The sequence below is a fragment of the Aethalodelphis obliquidens genome, unplaced genomic scaffold (genome assembly GCF_003676395.1).
Source record: "Aethalodelphis obliquidens isolate GAN/ISIS:26980383/991018 unplaced genomic scaffold, ASM367639v1 scaffold89, whole genome shotgun sequence".
In the NCBI taxonomy this organism is placed as follows: domain Eukaryota; kingdom Metazoa; phylum Chordata; class Mammalia; order Artiodactyla; family Delphinidae; genus Aethalodelphis; species Aethalodelphis obliquidens.
In genome coordinates, this window is record NW_020838033.1 from 5,819,536 (window position 1) to 5,842,289 (window position 22,754).

Sequence of the window (22,754 nt, forward strand, 5' to 3'; positions counted from 1 at the left end):
CAACAATGTCCATATACTCAACACTGCTGAACTGTACCCTTACAAATGGTTGATATCAACTATACATCCATAAAAAAATAAAAAGAAAAAAAAGAAAACAGAAAAAATATGAGGTAAATTTGAACAGTAACTGGCTATTTGATGATATTAAAGAAGTATTTGGGGCAAGATTTTAAATTGCTAAGATGGTAAATTTTATGTTTATCACAATTAAAAATAAACAAATCCTTTTTAAAAACTATCTCTGCTTATTTTTTTCATCTAAGATATAACTTGAAAAGCAAGTCAAGAGTTTTTAAAAATCCTATTCACGTTTTGGTTGGTTCTATATTAACTGGGAAGAATCAACATCTTTATAATAAAATTAAAAGTCTTCAATCCAGAAGTATGACTTATTGCCTCATTTTTAAAAAGTCACTTCCTCACTAAACTTTCACAGTGATCTTCAAGTAGGTCTTAAATATTTCTGTTAAGTTTATCACCATATATTTTTTATTTTTGTTGCTTATTGTGAGATCATTTTTCTATTATAATTTCTAACTGGTTGATGCTAATTTATGGTTAAAGTAATCAATTTTTGCTTATTTATTTATTTATTAAACTTACCACCTTCCTCAAGTCCCTAATTTCATTAGTAACTATTTTCCAATTCATTTTCATGAAATTTCCAGATAAACAATTATATCACCTACATTTTCTCTTTTTTAATCTTTTCAGAGGGTAAGTGCATTTTAATTTTTTAAAGGTACTGTCAAATTCTGAAAAGGATTCCATTATGTGGTAAAGTGTGAAACAGCAACAAAAATCAATTTTCCCATATATTCTCAGTTTTATATAATATGCATACATTACATTTATAAGTTAAAAAATGAATAAAGAAAAAGAGGAACTCGAGGTCACAATAGCAATCGCAACTCAAATCTGTACCGCCAGCTTCGTGGTTTTGTTCAGGCACATAAATGACAATGCACAGCAAGGCTTTTGAAAACTTTTTAAAGAAACGAAGATCTCTGAACGAAGATAAAGCCTCTAAGTTCACATGATGTCTATACAAGTTCCCATTTCTCTGTCCCTCATTTGAAAAAAAAGAGCTAAGATAAGGAGTACTTACTTGTCAATGCACACTTTAATTTTAAGCTGATAATTTAGCTCAGGAAATTTGACCAGCAATCTATCTCAAAAAAAAAACAAAGAAAGAAAGAAAAAAAAAGTTTCAGAGCAAAGAAAAAACATCCAATTAAAAAAAAAAAGTCACTAGGCTCCCCCAGCAACTTCTAGTTGAAGTAATATAAAATTCGTTAACTCTTCAATTCTAAAGAGGTAAGTCATAATCCCAAATTCCTCTTCCCACGAGTGCTGGGTTTGACCTTAAGTCAAGCATCAGGCCAAAAGGGACTGAAAGAAAGCCTAAGAACTTAGATAAAGTTGTGAGAGATTCACCAAAGGATAATGAAAGCCATTTCATGAAAAATATTACAGGAATACATGCTCTGCAGGTGGTATTCTTTCTATTAAACCTGAAACCTAACACCATACTACCTTTCTGAGGAGGGAAATTTCACTGCAGAAGGGCAAACCCCAGCTTACCTGTTCTGACTTGAATGTGAAAGTAACGCTCCACCTGCAGGCCCCTCACCCATCTGCCCTGTGGCCTCTTAGCTTCTATTATCACTAAGCTTTACTCTTTCCCTTAAAATCCTCAGGGGAAAGTAGGCTCAAAGAACAAAAGATAACTGGCATTATTCTGCCCCTTTTGCAGGAGAGATGGAGATTCTATATGGCTTAAGACTTTAGGCCTGGAATCTTAGGAATACAATGGGCCTGAATCATAGGAATATGCCCAGGTAACCTCAAAAAGATTACCATTCTTCAGCTTTTGACAGGAGAATCAAAGAGCAAGCTGATATCATGCCAACAAGTTCCATACCCATCATAGTACTGCCTGCGACACGGATACAGAACAACCCTGGCCACCAGCTCTGTTCTGGCCCTGAGAGTGACCCTTGATACAGTATCTGCCAGAAGTGGAGGTTCCGTGGCTCACCTGACTTTAGTTGTAAACTGGACACCGGTCTTGATGACTAATGGCCGGTCGGGATGCATAGGCATGCAGGGCTGCCGCTCTACCACGAAGGCACTGGAAGGGAAAGAGAAGGGCAGTGGTTCACACACAACTCAGTGGGCCAGTCCCTGTCCTGTTCCTCGGAAGTCAGCCAATCTCTTGTTCAATGACATTTTGGGGAGGGGGGGGTGGAGGGCGGGGGTGATGGGGGAAAGGGACAGGGACTCTAAGTTACCTTTTCATTAAGTTTCTAAACAGCTCTACGATTCTCTCCTCCAGCATTGGCCGGTGCTGTACAATGGGATCCCCTTTGTAGCTAACTTTCTGCTGCAACTCCTCCAGTTTCTTAATTTGTTGGCGGGTCTGAAGTTGAGATTCTGCCAATGAGGTTATCCTGCCAATAAAATAAGTAAGATACCAGTTACCTAAGTGGGTGTACACAGGTGAGTTGGAGAAGGGGAAGGGAATACAACAGGTATAAACACCTCTATGCAGTCCCCTGACATAAGAAAGGGGCATTTTTTTTCATTGTGGGAAGATATGCATAGCATAAAATTGACCATTTCTAAATGTACAGTTCAGCAGCATTAGATTAGAAAAGGGAAACTTATTTTTGCCTTTTTTGGGGGTTTTTTTGTATATGCTGTGTGGCTTGCAGGATCTTAGTTCCCTGACCAGGGACTGAACCTGGTCCCTGGCACTGAAAGTGCTGAGTTCTAACCACTGGACTGCCAGGGAATTCCCTACTTTGCCTTTTTAATTTTTTCTTTTTTTTGTGTGTGTGGTACGCAGGCCTCTCACTGTTGTGGCTTCTCCCATTGCGGAGCACAGGCTCCAGACGCGCAGGCTCAGTGGCCATGGCTCACGGGCCCAGCCGCTCCGCGGCACGTGGGATCTTTCCAGACCGGGGCACGAACCCGTGTCCCCTGCATTGGCAGGCAGACTCTCAACCACTGCGTCACCATGGAAGCCCCCTATTTTGCCTTTTTAAAACAGTGCCTTGCTAAAATTTTACATTTCAAAGAGGAAGGCAGGCATAGAGGAAGAAGTGTCAAAACTTATGCCACTAGGAGGCATTAATCGGGTTACCACTGGAAAGTGACAAACATTAGAACCCAGATATGGAGAACATGAAATAAGGAATTTGGTGCTCACTTTCCTCAGCCTAACTTGTCTTTGTACCCAAATGTGAGGACTGGGGAAGCGCAGGACATCAGACAGCCCAGGAAGATGGGTTTGAGCCAGCTCTGTCCCTCACTATCTGTGCGAACTTGGCCAGGTCCCTTCACTCCCGTGGGCCTTGGTGTCCCCTTGCCTGAGAGATGGGGGGTTGAACTGCATGATCCCCAGGAGCCCTTTCAACCTCACCTACCGTGGATCAAAGGATGTGATATTATGTTTCAAAATATTGATAACATGCATATAGATAAAGTAGACAGGGAGACAAAGGCTGATTAAGTCTGTCCCCAGGAATGGAGAATATTAGTGCCTCTCTTTGATGGCCCCCGACTAGTTTAGTAAAGACCCCAAAGAGAGAAGGTGGAAGGCAAGGGGCGGGGGAGGACGGCACCAGGACTTCTGAGCTCACTGACTCCCTTCTGGCATCTACATTCTCCATTCCCAGGACTTAAGCTTTTTGGTTCCCTGATCAGGAAGCATTTAAAACTGCTCTCAGTAAATCAGCAAAGCTCAGGGTTAGTGAGGATGTGAACAAACAGGCATCTCATGTAGAGCGGTCCTAAATTTCCAGTTTCAGGCTCTGTGTATCTGGGTTCCCTTTCATGTCAAGTTTCTCCCAGTTTAAGCTGGTGCAGCCTATTCATCACTGGGCCTTGCACATCAAGGGTGCTCCATCCAGATTTTATGAATGAATGAAAGTAAAAGAGCAGATTATAGAGGAGCATATAAAGAATGATCCTGCTAATGTGAAATGTATAGATTTCTATCTTTATACATACAACAGATATCTAGAGTGACAGTCACCAAAATTTTAACTCTAAGTACCTCTGCATGATTTGATCTTTAAAGTCTTTTCTTCTCTTTATTAATATCCTGTATTTGAACTTTTTCCCCTTATAGAAAGCATGTCATTTGAGAGTATTAAAGTAACTAAAATTTAAAATTTAGTCCACGTGTTAAATACAGTTAAACCAAAAGCTTTATTTCAATTAGTCAAATATATTTAAAATATAGCAATATAGGGACTTCCCTGGTGGCTCAGTGGCTAAGAATCCGCCTACCAATGCAGGGGACACGGGTTCGAGTCCTGGTCTGGGAAGATCCCACATGCTGCGGAGCAACTAAGCCCGTGCACCACAACTACTGAGCCTGTGCTCTAAAGCCTGTGAGCCACAACTACTGGAGCCCGCGCATTAGAGCCTGGGCTCCGCAACAAGAGAAGCCACGGCAATGAGAAGCCCAAGCACCGCAACGAAGAGCAGCCCGCGCTCGCTGCAACCAGAGAAAGCCCGCGTGCAGCAACGAAGACCCAATGCAGCCAAAAGAAACCCAAATAAATAATTTATTAAAAAAATAAAATATAGCAATATAAGTACATTTTCATTAAAAAAAATTGTCCAAGTAAAGTAAAAGCTTTAACCCTTAGACTAAGTTTGAGTATGTTAAAGTCCCCACCCCTGAAATGTAGTAGCGACTCTTTAGGCCTGCAGTTCTGACCATAATTTAGCACAGCTTTCTAAAAAGAAAGGAAAAACTTCTCTTTCCTGTTTTACCAGTTTTCTAGCCGATCTAGGCAGATGTTGGGAGGGCCTCCAATGCAAGCAATCTGCTGCCGCCTCTTCCAGTCCGCCAGCTCTTCATCCGTGAGAGTTTTCTGTACGTACTCCATAGCTGACAACAGCCCTGCCAACTCACTCACGATGCTCTGGTTGGAAACCAAAAACAAAGTCAGAAAACATTTCCTCAGACCGTCTCTCACCACAGTCTTTAGTCAATTCCAGAGAAGGAACTCATTAGAAAACAAGCAAGTTCTTCCCTGAGATGCCCAAGTCCTGCACGTGAGTGAGACAGGGAGGTGGAGGTGTCCACTGCTCTTACTCGCCGCATCTGGTCCAGCGCAGTAAGCATCTGTTCGAGCTGCTGCATCTTCTGCCTGGTCACTGACTGGTTGTTTCCATTCAGGTCTTGCATATCTGAGAAGGAAGGAGAAACTCCTTGAGCTGACGGAATACTCCTATCCTCAGTAACTAGGCTCCCTTAAGCGCCAGCAGCCCCTGAGCACCCACTCCCCTGAGTCTGAACAAGCAAGTCCCGAGACTCAAGTAGCACGAACTCACTTTCTACGGGACATTTTAACGTCTCTAATATTCACTTGCCTCCTTGACTCTTGAGGGTTTTGTAGTTGAAATCAAAGTCATCCTGGAGATTCTCTACCACTTTCATTTTCTGTTCTAGATCCTGTTTAAAACAAACCAAAACAGAAGTAAAAAGGATTTCCCTGGGGAGAGGGAAAAGGAAGTTTCTGAATAGGATTAAAAACCTCACAGAAGATACAGGCAGGACCCACACGCAACTTCCCCAAGGAAAGTCTTCCTGCCCTAGACCTGCTTCACCTGGACACGCTTCCGGACATCCTGCAGGTGTTGCTCCAGCATTTGCTGCTTCTCCGTCACCACGGCGGCTGTGGGATGGTTGGCCTGGCCCCCTTGCTGCCAAAAAAGGGAGCCGAGGTACATGTGAATGCTGGAGATACGAGGAGAAAAACAGCTCTGTCTAGTCCCCATTCACCCCCACCACCCTTCCTGCTTGGCCTGAGCTGCTGCTGCCATTGTGAGGGGAAAGGTGGTTATACGGCAGCCGGTGCTCTCCAGGTGCTGTTGGTTTGGTGCCAAGAAAGCTCTCACACTTTTACCTGTATCCTTGGCTTTTTACCTCTAGGTCATACTATAATCCCACTCTACGTATTGCACTAGGAGACTACATGTTGAGCTAAGACACAGCCCCTACCTTCAGAAAACTCATTCTAGGTAAGTATATATATTAAAAACTTCACAACAATTTATGACAGCAGATGCTAGATGCCTAATTTAATGCATCGGGCGGGACCTACTGTATAGCACGGGGAACTCTACTCAGTATTCTCTAATAACCTATATGGGAAAGATTCTGCAAAAGAATGGATATATGTATGTGTATAACTGAATCACTTTGCTGTACACCTGAAACTAACACAACATTGTAAATCAACTATATCCCAATATAAAATAAAAATTAAATTTAAAAATAATAATAAATAAATGCATTGGGCAGGGGGACTTCCCTGGTGGTCCAGTGGTTAAGAATCCATGCTTCCACTGCAGGGGGCAGGGTTCGATCCCTGGTCGAGGAACTAAAATTCCGCACGCCAGGAGGTGCGGCCAAAAAAAAAAAAAAAAAGCATGGGGGTGTCCAATACATTTCTGTGGGATAATAAAAAAACCGTTCTGTCCCAGGGTGAAATTCCCTATCAAGAGATACTATCTCAGGGGAGAAGGGAAGGCTGGTGCCTTGAAAAGGTCGAATTGCACATGAAACTTACAAATAAGTTTTGTCAAAGTAATAGGACGTCTTCGGACAAAAAAGACCACGTAAAAGCTGCAAGTGACCAAGACAGTGTGCTACTGGCATAGGATGGAGATATCAGCCAATGGAACTGAATTGAGAGTCCAAGAAAGACATTATATACCCAGTTTCCCAAACTAGAAATTCTGGGTTGTCTTTGATTTCACACTGAGCCACCAAACCTTCCTGGTTCTATATTCCATCATCTCTCCAACTGATCTCTAGCCCCACGGGCTCAGTTCAAGCCCCGACTGCTGACCCCTTTGCGTCTGATCTCGCTCACTTCCAATCTGCTCTCTACACTGCTGCCAGAAGTCTCCAAAATAGACCTAAACATGCCAGCTTTAGAGGGAACCATACTCTCCTTTTCCAGTGGACCCTGTCCAAGCCCACAGGATACAGACTTCCCTTAGAAGTTCTGGGAAGGCGACCTCCACCCTTACTCTCTTCACAGGGGGAGCGACTCATCGGATTAGTGAGGTTGGGAGAAAGACTCTAGCACATGGAGATCTTCGAAGGGCCCAGCACTTAAGCTGGTGCCTCTCTCCTCCCACTCTTGCCTTCCTGGGGCACTCCTGGGACAGAAGCAAGGGCTCGGTTTCTAGAAGCAGTTCTAGAGGCCCATGTCTCTGTTCAGTGGGCATTAGTGAGTGGCCTTTGAAGTTCCATAAGGATGACTGGGGCAGTGCTGCCCCTGCAAACTCAGTCTGTCACCCCAAGACCTGACCCAGGGGACAGGTATCTAAACAACAAGGACCTACTGTATAGCACAGGGAACACTGCTCAATGTTATGTAACAACCTAAATGGGAAAAGAATTTGAAAAAGAATAGATACATGTACATGTATAACTGAATCACTCTGCTGTACACCTGAAACATTATAAATCAACTATACTACAATCTAAGTAGATAGATAGATAGATAAAGCCCCCACGGTTACCCATCCAAGTCACGTATTTGGTCTTGTTTACCAACAATACAGCTGATATTTTAATCTGTATTCAACTCCCATGTCTATTTCTAAATTGGTACTGCACTTACAGGGAGAAAATAGACGTGATCAGTCATTACCCACAGAAACCTGCTTCTGATACGTTAGTAAAATCTATTGGTTCCCCACTGCTTCCAGGTATAAACGTCTCAGCCCAGCACAGACAGATGTTTCACACAATCCAACAACTGAAACCTTCCCTCCCCGTGCTTGAGTCACTGCAAACTACCCACCCTTCCCCACACATAACGTGTTTCCACGCTGACTCCGGGCCCCCTGTCCACTCAGCCTAGCACAGCTGAACTCACTCACCTTCAAACCCGGTGCAAATGTTTGCTCCCCTGTGAAACCTTATTCAACTTCCCGAAGCAAAAGTACTCACATCCTCCTCTACGTCTTTCTCCCTTGAAGTGTTTGTGCACCTATCACCCAATTAGACTGAGAGCCCTGGGAGACAAGGGATCACACTCACCTGTCTTCCTGTCTCCTCGGGCTTTACCCACGAAAGGCAGGTGGGAATATGCGAGAATGATGTAAACAGACAAAACAACAGTGAGGCCTGGGTTGAGGTAGCTCTGTATTACGGGCTGCAAACTTTTTGTCTAAGGGCCAGGTGGAAAGTATTTTCTGGCTTTGTCGGCCATACAGTCTGTATGACTGTATAACTACCCAGCCCCGCCACTGCGGCATGAAAGCAGCCAGAGACAGTGCATACGTGAATGTGTGCGACTGTGTTCCAAAAACACTTCATTTACAAAAACACGCAGCAGGCGGGATTTGGGCCCTGGGTGTTGATTGCCAGCCCCTGATCAATACGATTGGGACCATTCTTGGGACACTTACTGCTTTTCTAACTCTCATGGCAAAGTTGGTGCCTCTATCCAAATGGGCTTAAATTGATTATTTTATCTTATGGAACAGGATGCAAACATAAAGCTTCTCCACAACAGCAAACTCTAGTGACACACAGACAAGTGCCATTTGGCTAACCTCCCTGATGCCCGAGTCGTGAACAGTGAGTATTATCAGTTACCCCCTCATCCACATCCGAGCCTATCAGCTTTCTGCTTAAAATTCTTTAGTTGGTCCCCATTTCCTACAGATGTGGTGAGGATGAGGATGAGGAGGATAAGGATGAGGATGAGGAGGATGAGGATGATGATGATGACAGCAGCAACAGAAAACAGTTAACATTTATTTCGTATTTATGTGTCAGGTACTGTTCTATGCATCTTACACACAGGAATTAATTTAATTCTATGAAGTCGGTGCCATTACCATTCCCAGTGGAGGAACACAGAGAGTCAACAGTTTGCCTGAGGTTACACAGCAAGAGGCAGATCTATGGCATTCAAACCCAGGAGGTCTGGGCCCAAGGCCCTTGTGGCAAACCGCTCTTCCAAGGCCAAATTGCCAGGCATGAGTAACTAAGAAGATTGTCATGATGTGGCCCTTGACCACCTTATCTTCCTTTACCGAGTCAGATGCTGAACTTTCTACACTTCTCCCAAGAATACATGCAGTCCTGTTTCTGTCTGAACACGATCTTCTTTCTCCCTACACTGTGGTCTCCTTACCATCTGCCTGATGCCCGTACAATAAGCATTGAGTCTCGGCTCAAACAGTACCTCTCCTTTCTGTATGATGCCGTTCCTGACTCTCTCAATTAGACTTAGATGTGCTTTCTTCTTTGTTCCTGCTACATTTTTGTCTTTAAAAAGAAAAAACTGGGGACTTCCCTGGTGGTGCAGAGGTTGGGAATCTGCCTGCCAATGCAGGGGACGCGGGTTCGAGCCCTGGTCCGGGAAGATGCCACATGCCGCGGAGCAACTAAGCCCGTGCCAATGAAGACCCAACGCAGTCAAAAATAAATTTAAATAAATATAAATAAATAAAAGAAAAAATTGTACACCCATGTTCATAGCAGCATTCTTCACAATAGCCAAAAGGTGGAAGCCGCCCAAGTGTCCATCAACAGATGAATGAATAAACAAAATGTGACAGAGCCACACAATGAATAGTATTCAGCCTTTGAAAGGAAGGGAATTCTGACACCTGCTACAACATGGATAAACCTTAAGGACTTTATGCTAAGTGAAATAGGCCAGTCACAAAAAGACACACACTGTATGATTCCATTTATATGAGGTACATAGAGTAGTCAAATTCATAGAGACAGGAAGTTAGAATGGTGGTGCCAGGGTCCAGGGGGAATGGGGAGCTGTAGTCTAATAGATATAGAATTTTAGTTTTGCAAGATGAAGAAAGTTCTGGAGATTGGTTCACAACAATGTGATGAACTTAACACTACTGAATGGTACACTTAAAAATGGTTAAGATGCAGGAATTCCCTGGCGCACCAGTGGTTAGGATTCCACGCCTCCACTGCAGGGGGCATGGGTTTGCTCCCTGGTCGGGGAACTAAGATCCCAACCATAAGCTGCACAGCACAGCTAAAAGAAAAAAAGAAGGGATGGTAAATTTCATGTTATGTGTATTCTACCACATTTTTATTAAAAGAAGGGGGAAAAAAAAGAAAAAAAATTCCCTGATTATACGATATTAAAGAAAACACCTCAGGGAAATTAAATAAGTCTCCTGTAACCAACAACATTAATGCTTCGGTATATATCCTTCTAGACATTTTATCATACATTTCAATAATATATGCATATCATATACATTTGTCTTTCCTGTTATGAAAATCTTGGCTTCCATTACATTGTCATGTAATGGAGGGTTATTGTTGCTATTGTGTAAGAGAACTACTGATTCTTAAAACATTTATCTTGAACACAATCGCTTTTCTGAACCCTTGTTAGTTCCAATAATTGTGTTTTGTTTTTTAAAAGTTTGTCTTTTGCAAAAAAAAAAAAAAGTTTGTCTTTTGCTTTCCAGCATTAACACTCCCTTTTTCTGTCTTATTACAATGGCTGGATCTGTCAGAAAAATATCAATGGCAGGAGGCACCCTCAATCTTGTAACTGTTTTTAATGAGATTAGTGCTTCACCACGGTACATCATGTTCCCTGTGGTTTCTGACAAATATTCTTTTTTTTGTTAAGAAAGTTCCTTTTTTTTTTTTTTTTTTTTGCGGTAAGCGGGCCTCTCACTGTTGTGGCCTCTCCCGTTGCAGAGCACAGGCTCTGGACGTGCAGGCCCAGCGGCCATGGCTCACGGGCCCAGCCGCTCCGTGGCATGTGGGATCCTCCCAGACCGGGGCACGAACCCGTGTCCCCTGCATCGGCAGGCGGACTCTCAACCACTGCGCCACCAGGGAAGCCCAAAAGTTCCTTATTTTTAAAATCTAGAATGGACACTAAATTTTGTCATCTAACAAAAATACAATTTTTCTTCTTAACTTACTCATTTAATGAATTACATTAATAGAATCCCTAATGTTAAGCCACCCTTGCATTCCTAGAATATAAACCATGCTTTGTATACTAAGCAGGATGCAAAAATCCTAACCTTTTCTTTACTTACACTGTCTTTTTAGGTCTTGATATTAGCATTATTCTAGCCTCATAAAATAAGCTGGAAACATCTCATTTTTTCCCCTACACTTTGGAAGAGTTTAAATGATAACTGGAACAATTTGTACCACAAAAGTTTGTTAAAACTTTTAAACCATCTGGCCTATTGGCTTTTTTGGTGGGATGGGGAGTGTAATTTTTTTCAAGTCTTTTTCAATATATTTTTATGGTTATTGATCTAATTAAGTTTTTTCATCTTTTTTAGTATATTTTAGTAATTTGTATTTTATTGCATTATAAAGTTGTTTGATTTTGTGTTTCTCCCAGACCACAACCTCCTCTAAAGCAGGGGGCCATAACAACCAGCACACAGTAGGATACGCATACACATATACACATAATAGATTAGACGATCTAGATAGATAGAGATGACTATCATATATCAATATGTGTTCCCCCAATGGACCTGTTAGCATCACATAATCCCTATTCCCTAAACTAATTGTATCTCTAGCTCTAGTGAGATTATTCTCAAACTTAACCACAAAGAGAAATGCATATGAACCTGAATGATTCAATTCCAAACCATCCCCCCAGGTGGCTCCCAAGAATAATACATTGTCATATCCTCCTGGTGCAAATGTGACCTGTTCCAGCCTTTGGGGAAAGCAATCCAGAACTATCTATAAAAAATTTATGTATATTTTATACACACACACACACACACCCCTTGACCTAACAAGTCCATGCCTGGAAATCCATAGTAGAGAAATCAAAGCATGAATATATAAAGATATATAGGGAGGCATTGCACTAGTGTTTACAGTGGAGGAAAAAAAAACCCAGAAAGAAGTGACTGTCTATCGAAGGGGTAATAACGGAATAAATTATAGCAGATCTATACCACAGAATATTATGCAGCAAATAAAGTGAGTTAGCTTTATACTACTTGACTTAGAAGCATTTACATGACATAATTAAATGAAAAAAGCAAGATGCAGAAAAGTAAACCAATTTAAATATAATGTGTGTGTGTGTATTTTCTATAGTTTATGGGAGCCTGGAGAAAGGTATGAAAGGATATATATCAGACTATTAATGTTGGATTCCTGGGAAGAGACAATGAAGAGAGGAGTGAGTAATCATTAGAGAAATGCAAAACAAAACTACAATGAGGTATCACCTCACACCAGTCAGAATGGCCATCACCAAAAAAATTTGCAAACAATAAATGCTGGAGAGGGTGTGGAGAAAAGGGAACCCTCTTGCACTGTTGGTGGGAATGTAAATTGATACAGCCACTATGGAGAACAGTATGGAGGTTCCTTAAAAAACTAAAAACAGAACTACCATATGACCCAGCAATCCCACTACTGGGCATATACCCTGAGAAAACCATGATTCAAAAAGAGTCATGTATCACAATGTTCACTGCAGCACTATTTACAATAGCCAGGTAATGGAAGCAACCTAAGTGTCCATCGACAGATGAATGGATAAAGAAGATGTGGCACATATACATGATGGAATATTACTCAGCCATAAAAAGAAATGAAATTGAGTTATTTGTAGTGAGGTGGATGGACCTAGAGTCTGTCATACAGAGTGAAGTAAGTCAGAAAGAGAAAAACAAATACCGTATGCTAACACATATATATGGAATCTAAAAAAAAAAAAAAAAAAGGTTCTGATGAACCTAGGGTCAGGACAGGAATAAAGACGCAGACATAGAGAATGGACTTGAGGACACGGGGAGGGGGAAGGGTAAGCTGGGAAGAAGTGAGAGAGTGGCGTGGACATATATACACTACCAAATATAAAAGAGACAGCTAGTGGGAAGCAGCCACATGGCACAGGGAGATCAGCTTGGTGCTTTGTGACCACCTAGAGGGGTGGGATAGGGAGGGTGGGAGGGAGACGCAAGAGAGATGGGATATGGGGATATATGTATACGTATAGCTGATTCACTTCGTTATGCAGCAGAAACTAACACAACATTGTAAAGCAATTATACTCCAATAAAGATGTTAAAAAAAAAAAGAGGAATGAGGGACATTTCAGGTCTTTGTTTTTTAACTTTCTTTCTTGTAATTTTCTGTAATGTTTTAAAGTTTTTCTTAAAAAGTAGAATGCATTTTATATGCAGGAAAAAAATGTTATTTTCTTTGTATAAAACAAAACCCAGGGACTTCCCTGGTGGTCCAGTGGTTAAAACTCTGTGCTTCCAACACAAGGGGCGCAGGTTCAATCCCTGGTCAGGGAACTAAGATCCCACATGCCACATGCGGCATGGCCAAAATAACCAAAAAAACCCCAAACAACAACAAAAACCAAAGAACCCCAAAACCCCGAACACCCACTTCTCCCCATAGGTCAGCGCACATCCTAAAGACCCTGGAAGAGCAAGCACATCTTTGTACACACAAAGGAAGCACATTTCAACAGCACTTTGTTTCTTCCCAGGCCTCACCTGGGCTGCAGTGGCTGCAGTTTGGAGGAGGCGGGACTCTTCCCACAGGCACCGGGCCACAATTCGGGCAATCTCCATTGGCTTCTCAAGGTATCTGCTCTGTACGTAGGAGAGAAAGAGAATGAAAAGTGGCAGTAGACTAAGGAGATGTGGACTGAACTTTGCTAACTTCCTCATAAATTAGGGAAAGTGTGACATTTACTACATGAAACAACACAGCAAAGGCCTCAGAGCCTGGCTGCAAATAGTGGGAGATGAAGGGAAGAAGAGAGGAAGAAGGGCAGTAATGAGGAGCTGTACTTCACTGAGAGAAGGCTTGGTCGTCTGTCTTTGGACAGTGTGTTATCCCAGTCTTACCGGGAGGCAACTGACTTTGTCAAGGAGTATCCATTTATGGTCAAACCTTTAACACTGAAAAGTAAGAGTCATCTTCCTAGTCATCCGCCCTCATCACAGTCATGTTATTAACATACTAACATAACACGATTAACATAGCAATCACATTATTATTTCAGTGAACCAAAAAAGTGAATTTCGCAACAATACTCAAAGGGCTAGTTACTTCTCCTTGGATTTAAAGTACAAGATATGTTCTCATTATTTAGCAAAATGAGAAAAGAAACTTTCAGGAAAGAAAGATAAAACCCTCCTCTGCGGGTTCAGTTTCTCATCACACCTGAAGGAACTGCTTGATTCTTCGCAGGTTGTGCTGATAGAGAACATTGGACTCTTGCAGGAAGCGGCTGTACTGCTGGTCAATTTCACCCAAGAGATTATGAAACACCAAAGTTGCATGTGATTCTTTGCTGGCCGCATATGCCCTAGGAAAAGGAAGAGGATAAAGAATGACGATTCTGAAACCTACACACGCACACATACGTACACATGCATGCACGCAGAAATCACCACCGAGGAGGAAAAAACCCAAGGCAAACCTGATGCTACAACCCACTCATCACTTCAGATGCATCTTGCTCAGCAATCATAAGTGTCATCCATTTAAAAATTATCAACAATTATTTCAGATATTATTAGCCACGGTCATAGTTCTATATTTATCAAATACTTGAGTGAACAGGTATGTTGTTTTGCTTTAAATTCTCAGTCAACTCTGTGGTCAGACTTTTAGTAGCAAATAAGCCATCCCAAGCTAGGGTGGCCTACTTCTGACATCTCTGTATCACCTCTCTGGCCCCTTACCAAATTCTGGAAAAACTAGGTCAGGGGCCTGAATTAAACCAAAATTAATAGGTGGACCTGAATACATTCAAGTGAAGGAGGGACTTCCCTGGTGGCCCAGTGGGTAAGACTCCATGCTCTCAAGGCAGGGGGCCCGGGTTCAATCCCTGGTCAGGGAATAGATCCCTCATGCTGCAATTAAAGATCCCGTGTGCCTCAACTAAGACCTGGAGCAGCCAAAATAAATAAATAATAAAATAAATAAATATTAAAAAAAAAAGGGAAGGAAATAGTTGTTGGGATTCTGTACCATTATCTCCTCTATGAACGAGTCTATTTCTCTGACTCTGTGTTTCTTTCCCTTAATGAAAGGGGAATCAGAAGTACGAACCCAAACTTTTACCCACGACAGAATTCTCATTCAGATTAAAAAAATTCACTTCGCTGTGCGGCAGAAACTAACACAACACTGTAAAGCAATTATACTCCAATTAAAAATATATATATCTATATATATCTATAGCATGTCCCTGAAGTGTCAGAACACACAGAGCATCTCATCAAGCAAATGAGATTAAAGTCAGGCTTCAAAACATCTACCACCAAGCAGGCTGCTTCAATGTGCCAAAAGACAGCTGCCCAGATGCCCTTCTAATGTAGAAAATGTTTTTACAAGACTAAAATGACCTCTCTATCTTCTGTTCTCTTTTATCCCATCACCTGTACCCATAAGCTTTTCAACGAAATAGTTAGCAAAGAGTTAAGTTAGAGCAGATCATGTCTCTTGTCTCAAACTGAAACCTAACAATTTGGGGAGTTTCTCAAGAAGGACTTACCAATCTTGACTCTCGATCCAAGGGGCTAGAAACTGCCGTAGCTCCATCGGGAAGCTGTCACTGTACAGCTGATGAAGCTGCTCCAAGTACCGTGTGTCCAGCTGCTGTAGCTGATTCCATTGGGCCATTCTGCTGGAATCAGGGGTCACACTGCAAACCAAAGGTGTATATGGTCACTACAAGTCCCAGTAAGGGGAAACAATCTATCCAACACAGGCATCGGGTCTGTGATTAGGGATAAAAGGTGCTTTGGAAAGGATCTTCCATGTTTCTCCCAGTTCAGAACAATACATATACATTCAAATCTCTACCTCTGGAACCACGTCGCAGCTTCTTTCTCCTAAACCAGGATGACAATGTGGGCATGATGTCATGTTCTAGAACCCATTATCTCTCAGAGGTATGTGAAGCTGAGAAATTACTTAACTTCCAGATTTCCATTTCCTCCTCTATCAGAGACCATAATTCCCACCCCTCAGGGTTACTGAGATAATATTTCTTGAGCACCCAGCTCAGTGTCTAGCACACAACAGATGCTCAACAGATGTGAGCTCCTTTCTTTCCACTCTACACTCCTTTTAGTGGACTGGGAGGTAGAAACACAGTAAACCTAAGTTTGATCTTTAAGAACAAAATGTGGGATATGGGTGTTCAGGGAGGGCAGAGAGCTAATTCCAAGACTACAGGTTTAAACACATAAGCAAGGACCTGCCTGGGATTCTCCCACTCAAAAAAAAGAGTAATTTTGTTTCTAAAATTTCTCAGTCTGGGATGAGAAAGAAGAGAAGCTAAAAACCAGGCATTCAGGTTGTCCCCAGGTTCATGAACACCCCAGGGAAATGCTCAAGGAGAAGCCAAGCCAGCTAACCACCTTGAGTCCTCTTTCTGAATAGCTTGGGGTCATGGAAATAGCAATACAGACCAAGTAGTCTTAAGAAGCTGTAAAAAATAACTATGAGTAGGAGCCAAAGACTAAAGTATATATGGATCAAAGTATATTGAGGGCTTCCCTGGTGGCGCAGTGGTTGAGAGTCCGCCTGCCGATGCAGGGGACGCGGGTTCGTGCCCCGGTCCGGGAAGATCCCACATGCCGCGGAGCGGCTGGGCCTGTGAGCCATGGCCGCTGAGCCTGCGGGTCCAGAGCCTGTGCTCCGCGATGGGAGAGGCCACAGCAGTGAGAGGCCCGTGTACCGCAAAAAAAAAAAAAAAAAAAGTATATTGAGATGGTTCTCTGGGACAGTGAGAACATTTACTGAAAGGTAGACTACATACATATACGTACACTTTACTAGAGTGCTTGATTTATTTCTTGGAGAAGGCATGAATAAGCACCTAATTACTGGTCCTTTCATAAAAAGGACTGGGCAAACTGGTGACAAAACCGACAGGTCTTGTGTTCTCAGAGCAGCAAGTTAAATGATCACCAAGCTGTTCAGAATCTGGGGTCCTTACAGAATTCAAAAGGGCTGTGCTGCTGTTCTCCTTCTCTTTCTTGCGGGGACAGAAACAGCATACCCCCTTGCTACTGCAAAGATGGCATCAACTGATCAAGCTTTCAAGCACATATTCAGGAAAGCAGGGTCAGTCCCCTCACGGCAGTCTTTAATTGAACAATTAAAAATCTAAGGCAGGGACCTCCCTGGTGGCGCAGTTGTTAAGAATCTGCCTGCCAATGCAGGGGACACGGGTTCAAGCCCTGGTCTGGGAAGATTCCCACATGCCACGGAGCAACTAGGGCCTGTGCGCCACAACTACTGAGCCTGTGCTCTAGAGCCCGAGAGCCATACTACTGAGCCCACCTGCCACAACTACTGAAGCCCGTGTGCCTAGAACCCGTGCTCCGCAACAAGAGAAGCCACCGCAACGAGAAGCCCGCTCACCACAACGAATAGTAGCCCCTGCTCGCCGCAGCTAGAGAAAGCCCACACGCAGCAACGAAGACCCGATACAGCCAAAAATCAATCAATTAATTAATTAAAAAAAAAACTAAGGCAGCACCATCCAATAGAAATCTAATACAAGCCACATATGTAATCTTAAATTTTCTAGGTGCCATATTTAAAAAGTAAAAAGAAAGAGGTAAAATTAACTTTAATAATACATTTTCTTTAACCTAATATAACCGAAATGTTATCATCTTAACATGCGATCATACAAAAACTATTAATGAGATACTTTACATTCTTCTTTTTGTACTAAGTTTTCTAAACCAGTGTATGCTTTACACTTATGCCACAGATCTAAAGTATTTCCCTCCTCAAGTACCAAGGGCTTAAGTTCCACTGGTGAAAAAGTTCAGTAAAGCAAAGAGATGAGAATGTCAGGACGAGGTATTTGCCCCAGTCGGGCCAATATGTTTCCATAAATAAACTAAATCTTCCAACAACATTAGAGGGGAATAAGTTAAGTTTCCTAGGTGCTTGGGATTTTTTTTAACAATGTCTTAGGCACCTCCCGAGCATTTTCAGCTACCACTCCTTTGCAGTCGCACCCCCAGCCCCCCATCTCCACCCCCAAGATTAACCTGCCACAGGACCGATGCAATGCTACCTGGGCAGTGGTACATGTACGCTAAACACTGGCTAATGAAAGCAGTAACTGAAGCCCACGCTACACGCTGAAGCATTGTAACCATGTCGAATTTTACTCTCAACAGGAAATCAAAGGCCTACAACCACTATGGAGAACAGTATGGAGGTCCCTTAAGAAACTAAAAATAGAACTACCATATGACCCAGCAATCCCACTCCTGGGCATAGACCTGGAGAAAACCATACTCGAAAAGATACATGCACCCCAGTGTGCACTGCAGCACTGTTTACTATAGCCAAGACATGGAAGCAAATCTAAATGTCCATCGACAGAGGAATGGATAAAGAAGATGTGGTATATATATACAATGGAATTACACAGCCATAAAAAAGAATGAAACAATGTCATTTGCAGCAACATGGAGGGACCTAGAGATTATCATACTAAGTGAAGTCAGACAGAGAAAGACAAATATATGATATCACTCATGTGTAATCTAATTTTTAAAAATGATACAAATGAACTTATTTACAAAATAGAAACACACACACAGACTTTGAAAACAAACTTATGGTTACCAAAAGGGAAACGTGGAGGGGAGGGATAAATTAGGAATTTGGGATTAACATACACGCACTACTATATATAAAATAGATAACCAACAAGGACCTACTGTATAGCACAGGGAACTCTACTCAGTATTCTATAATAACCTATATGGGTAAAGAATCTGAAAAAGAATAAATATATGTATAACTGAATCACTTTGCTATACACCTGAAACTAACACAACATTGTAAGTCAACTCTACTCCAATAAAATAAATTTAAAAAAAAATCAAAGGCCATTAGAACTCTCTTACAATATTCACATTTGGGCCAAGTTAAAAATCTGCCTCAGCCATAAAAAGGAACGAAATTGGGTCATTTGTACAGACGTGGATGGACCTACAGACTGTCATACTGAGTGAAGTAAGTCAGAAAGAGAAAAACAAATATCATATATTAACGCATATTTGTGGAATCTAGAAAAATGGTACAGACGAACCAGTTTGCAAGGCAGAAATAGAGACAAAGATGTAGAGAACAAACGTATGGACACCAAGGGGGGAAAGGGCGGGTGGGATGAATTGGGAGATTAGGATTAACATATAAACACTAACATGTATAAAACAGGTAACTAATGAGAACCTGCTGTGTAGCCCAGGGAACTCTACTTCACTTTGCTATACAGTAGAAACGAACACAACATTGTAAAACCACCATACCCCAACTAAAAAAAAAAAAAAATCTGCCTCCTAGGCTAAACGCATCATGATCTGTCTTGTGTTTCTCAGGACTTGATCTGCACAGACATCTGCGTAATATGCCAATTTATGTAGATTCTACTGCATGTGAATGTAGGGAACTCCAGACCCACATAATTCAATACAGTAGTCAGCAGCCATATGTGGTTACTGAGCACTTGAAATGTGGCTGGTTTCAAACTGAAATACACTAGATTTTGAAGACTTAGTACAAAAAAGAAAGTAAAATGTCTCGCTAATATTGAAATGTTAATATTCTAGATATATTGGATTAAATTTTATATATATATTTTTTACTTATATATGTGTGTGTATATATACATACGTATATATATATAAATATATATATATATCATATATATATATTTTTTTGGCCACGCCACACAGCTTGCAGGATCTTAGTTCCCTGACCAGGGATTGAACCTGGGCCCCGGCAGTGAAAGCGCCCAGTCCTAACCACTGGACCTCCAGGGAATTCCCCAAATAAAATATATTATTAAGATGAATTTCACCCATCTCTTTTTACTTCTTTTAATGTGGCTATTAGGAACTTTACATATGTGACTTGCCTTCTATTTTTATTGGACACTACTGCTCTAGATTATGTAACCCAAAAGCCATGTTCTAATAAAGGATTTAAAGAAATAGACACCTACTTTTCATAATAAACTCCCGTGTTATAAATCAATTAAAAAATAGACTAATAAAAAAATAGACTAATTATTTAATTGCTGATCTTGGATACAAATGTAGAGCCATCACAGTCTGCTCCCTGAAGTTCCAAATTAAAACTATAAAGCAGCATCACACCATACCTGCTCAATCATGGATTAACAATGTAGTCATGCATGAATATTTGCATTTTCAAACTCATATACCATTAAAAAATTACAAGTTTTTGAAAATTTGCCAATTCGTTTCTAGTCCATTACTCAAGAGGGTTTTTGTTGTTTGGGTTTTAGTTAGTTGTAGTAAGTAGTATAATAATGGGGCTATTTCTTAAACCAGAAACCAGCTAACAGTATTTTCCATAAAATTAAGGGACCAAAAATGACTGATGTTATGTTCTACTTCTCAGTCTAATCACTGTAGGTAATACTTAATAGCTACTCTATATTAAAAAAAGAATCATTCTAAATTAAAGCCAAAGGGCAGGCAGTATTTTCAAGGAGAACATGGGCAAACAGTCAGTGATTTCCTTACCAGCTGCTTAGCTACAAACCATATTTAACTAACAGGAACCACAGGGCAATCAGACCAATTGCTCTTCATAAGAACTCTAGATCCTCAAGAGATCAAAAGCCAAATTGTCTAGGAAAACCATTGCCCACTGGCTTTGTGGTAATTGTCTTACTGGAAAAAAACTTTTTTTAACAATCTCAATTCCGGTTTTTCAAATTACAAGTTAATCTGAAGGACTCTGCTAAATTCTAACTGAAGTATTTCTTACCTATGGAATAATTCTAAGCCTGACCTAATAACCACTTTCACTGAACTCCAGAACACAGAGAGCGATTTGCACAACAACGTGAGTGCCCAGCACCATTCTGGGTGCAGAGGAGACAAGTCAATTCATTCCATACAGTGGCTGGCTTAGGGCAATACATTCTCTTAATTCTCTCCAGGCGTTTACTCAGTTTAAGGTTCACAGATAGTAAAGGAAAGGTGAGTGTGATCCTGTTTTCTACAACCCAAAAGAAAAGAACAATAAAAATGAAACAGCAAGTCACCAAAGACTTTCTGGACTTTTCAAAACAGGAATTTCTCAACCTCTTGGGGATAACTTACTAAAAAGAAGTCATAAGGCAAATGACTACTGTCTAATGGGGAACTTACTACACAAAAAAGGTCTGTCCAAGTCACAGTTCTCATTTATACACTTCAATCTAAAGAAACCAAGGGATGTGTTGGGAACCACAAGTCAAGACGACTTACAAAAGGCTTCATTACATCATTCCATAAAACATCTTTTTAAATTAACACCTGTTCTTCACATGCAGGCACCAGTGGATTTACGACAGGGGTGAGTGAGTCAGGGGTGAAAGTGAGAGGGACGAAAACCAGGTGTATACAATAATCCAGAACAGAAAGCAATCTAAAGATAATTTCTGTTCATCCTTGCAATGAGTCCCAAGATTTTTCTTCGGGTGTTAGCCATACTCTATATTAGAAATACCTGCATTTAAAATAGAACATATTTATTCATACTTGTATATTATCTGTTGCCTACACTAAGCTCCTCTTTGCTGTCAGGAAAGGTCCAGTGACTAAGGCAACCGAAGTATAAAATAACATAGAAATGGTACTAATTTCTACTGAAACCAGTCCTTTTAAGAAGACGTTTTTGGGACTTCCCTGGTGGTGCAGTGGTTAAGAATCCGCCTACCAATGCATGGGACACGGGTTTGAGCCCTGGTCCAGGAAGATCCCACATGCTGTGGAGCAACTAAGCCCGTGCACCACAACTACTGAGCCCGTGTGCCACAACTACTGAAGCCTGCGCGCCTAGAGCCCGTGCGCTGTAACAAGAGAAGCCACCACGATGAGAAGCCTGCACACTGCAACAAAGAGTAGCCCCCACTTGCTGCAACTAGAGAAAGCCCGCAAGCTGCGACGAAGAACCAATGTAGCCAAAAATAAAGTAAAATAAAATTAATTAATTAAAAAAAAAATCTGCACTTCCACTGCAGGGGGCACGGGTTCGATCCCTGGTCGGGGAACTAAGGTCCCACATGCCTCATAGTGTGGCCTAAGGGAAAAAAAAAACAGTAATAATGTTCACTGTGGAAGATTTGGAGAAATACAAAAACAAAAAACAAAAGATAAAATCACCCATATCGTATCATCACACTGTCCAGAACTACAATTGACATGTTGGACATGTTGATATAATTCCTCTTAATCTATCTCAGGGTACATATATATTTTTTTAATTTCTTTCTGGAAGTTAGGATCATAGGATTTTTTACAGCTTTCTATTCTCTTTTAACTCTTATTTTATAGTAAACATGTTCTATACAACGGGATTTCTGTTTAAAGCCCAGAGAACAACTGTTTGGTTTCTATTAGTGTTTTCAATATAATCCTGAAAATTCCATTAAGGGTCACAGAATTTATTTATAATTATAAGCTCCAATTTTTTTGTTCTCGCCATACCACATTCCAAAAATAATATGAGGTAGCTGCAAACTCCTTAAAGTAAATTAGGGAGGAGAAAAAAATGAGGAAACACTAAGAGGCAATTAATACTAGACAAAGACACTCAACCTTCATAACATTTTCACTGTTGGATTAAAGGTGTAACGAATGACAGGGAGTCCACATTTAAATATTATAGCTTA

At 41.3% G+C, this 22,754-nt stretch overlaps 1 protein-coding gene across 4 annotated transcripts in view; it reads right to left on the minus strand.

Moving 5' to 3' along the window:
- STAT3 (signal transducer and activator of transcription 3) overlaps nt 1-22,754 on the minus strand; it is a 64,549-nt gene that overhangs the window by 14,330 nt on the left and 27,465 nt on the right. For 3 of the 4 annotated variants that reach the window (XM_027094680.1, XM_027094677.1, XM_027094679.1), the window contains exons 2-11: nt 15,576-15,725; nt 14,237-14,381; nt 13,561-13,659; nt 5,635-5,730; nt 5,398-5,479; nt 5,120-5,214; nt 4,795-4,946; nt 2,298-2,456; nt 2,045-2,137; nt 1,112-1,171 (exon numbers count right to left, since the gene is read on the minus strand). In XM_027094680.1, coding sequence (XP_026950481.1) covers nt 1,112-1,171; nt 2,045-2,137; nt 2,298-2,456; nt 4,795-4,946; nt 5,120-5,214; nt 5,398-5,479; nt 5,635-5,730; nt 13,561-13,659; nt 14,237-14,381; nt 15,576-15,703 — 1,109 coding nt within the window. In that variant the 5' untranslated portion in view covers nt 15,704-15,725. Of the gene's footprint in view, nt 1-1,111; nt 1,172-2,044; nt 2,138-2,297; nt 2,457-4,794; nt 4,947-5,119; nt 5,215-5,397; nt 5,480-5,634; nt 5,731-13,560; nt 13,660-14,236; nt 14,382-15,575; nt 15,726-22,754 lie in introns of those variants that run through there. The other variant, XM_027094678.1, reaches the window with a different exon arrangement.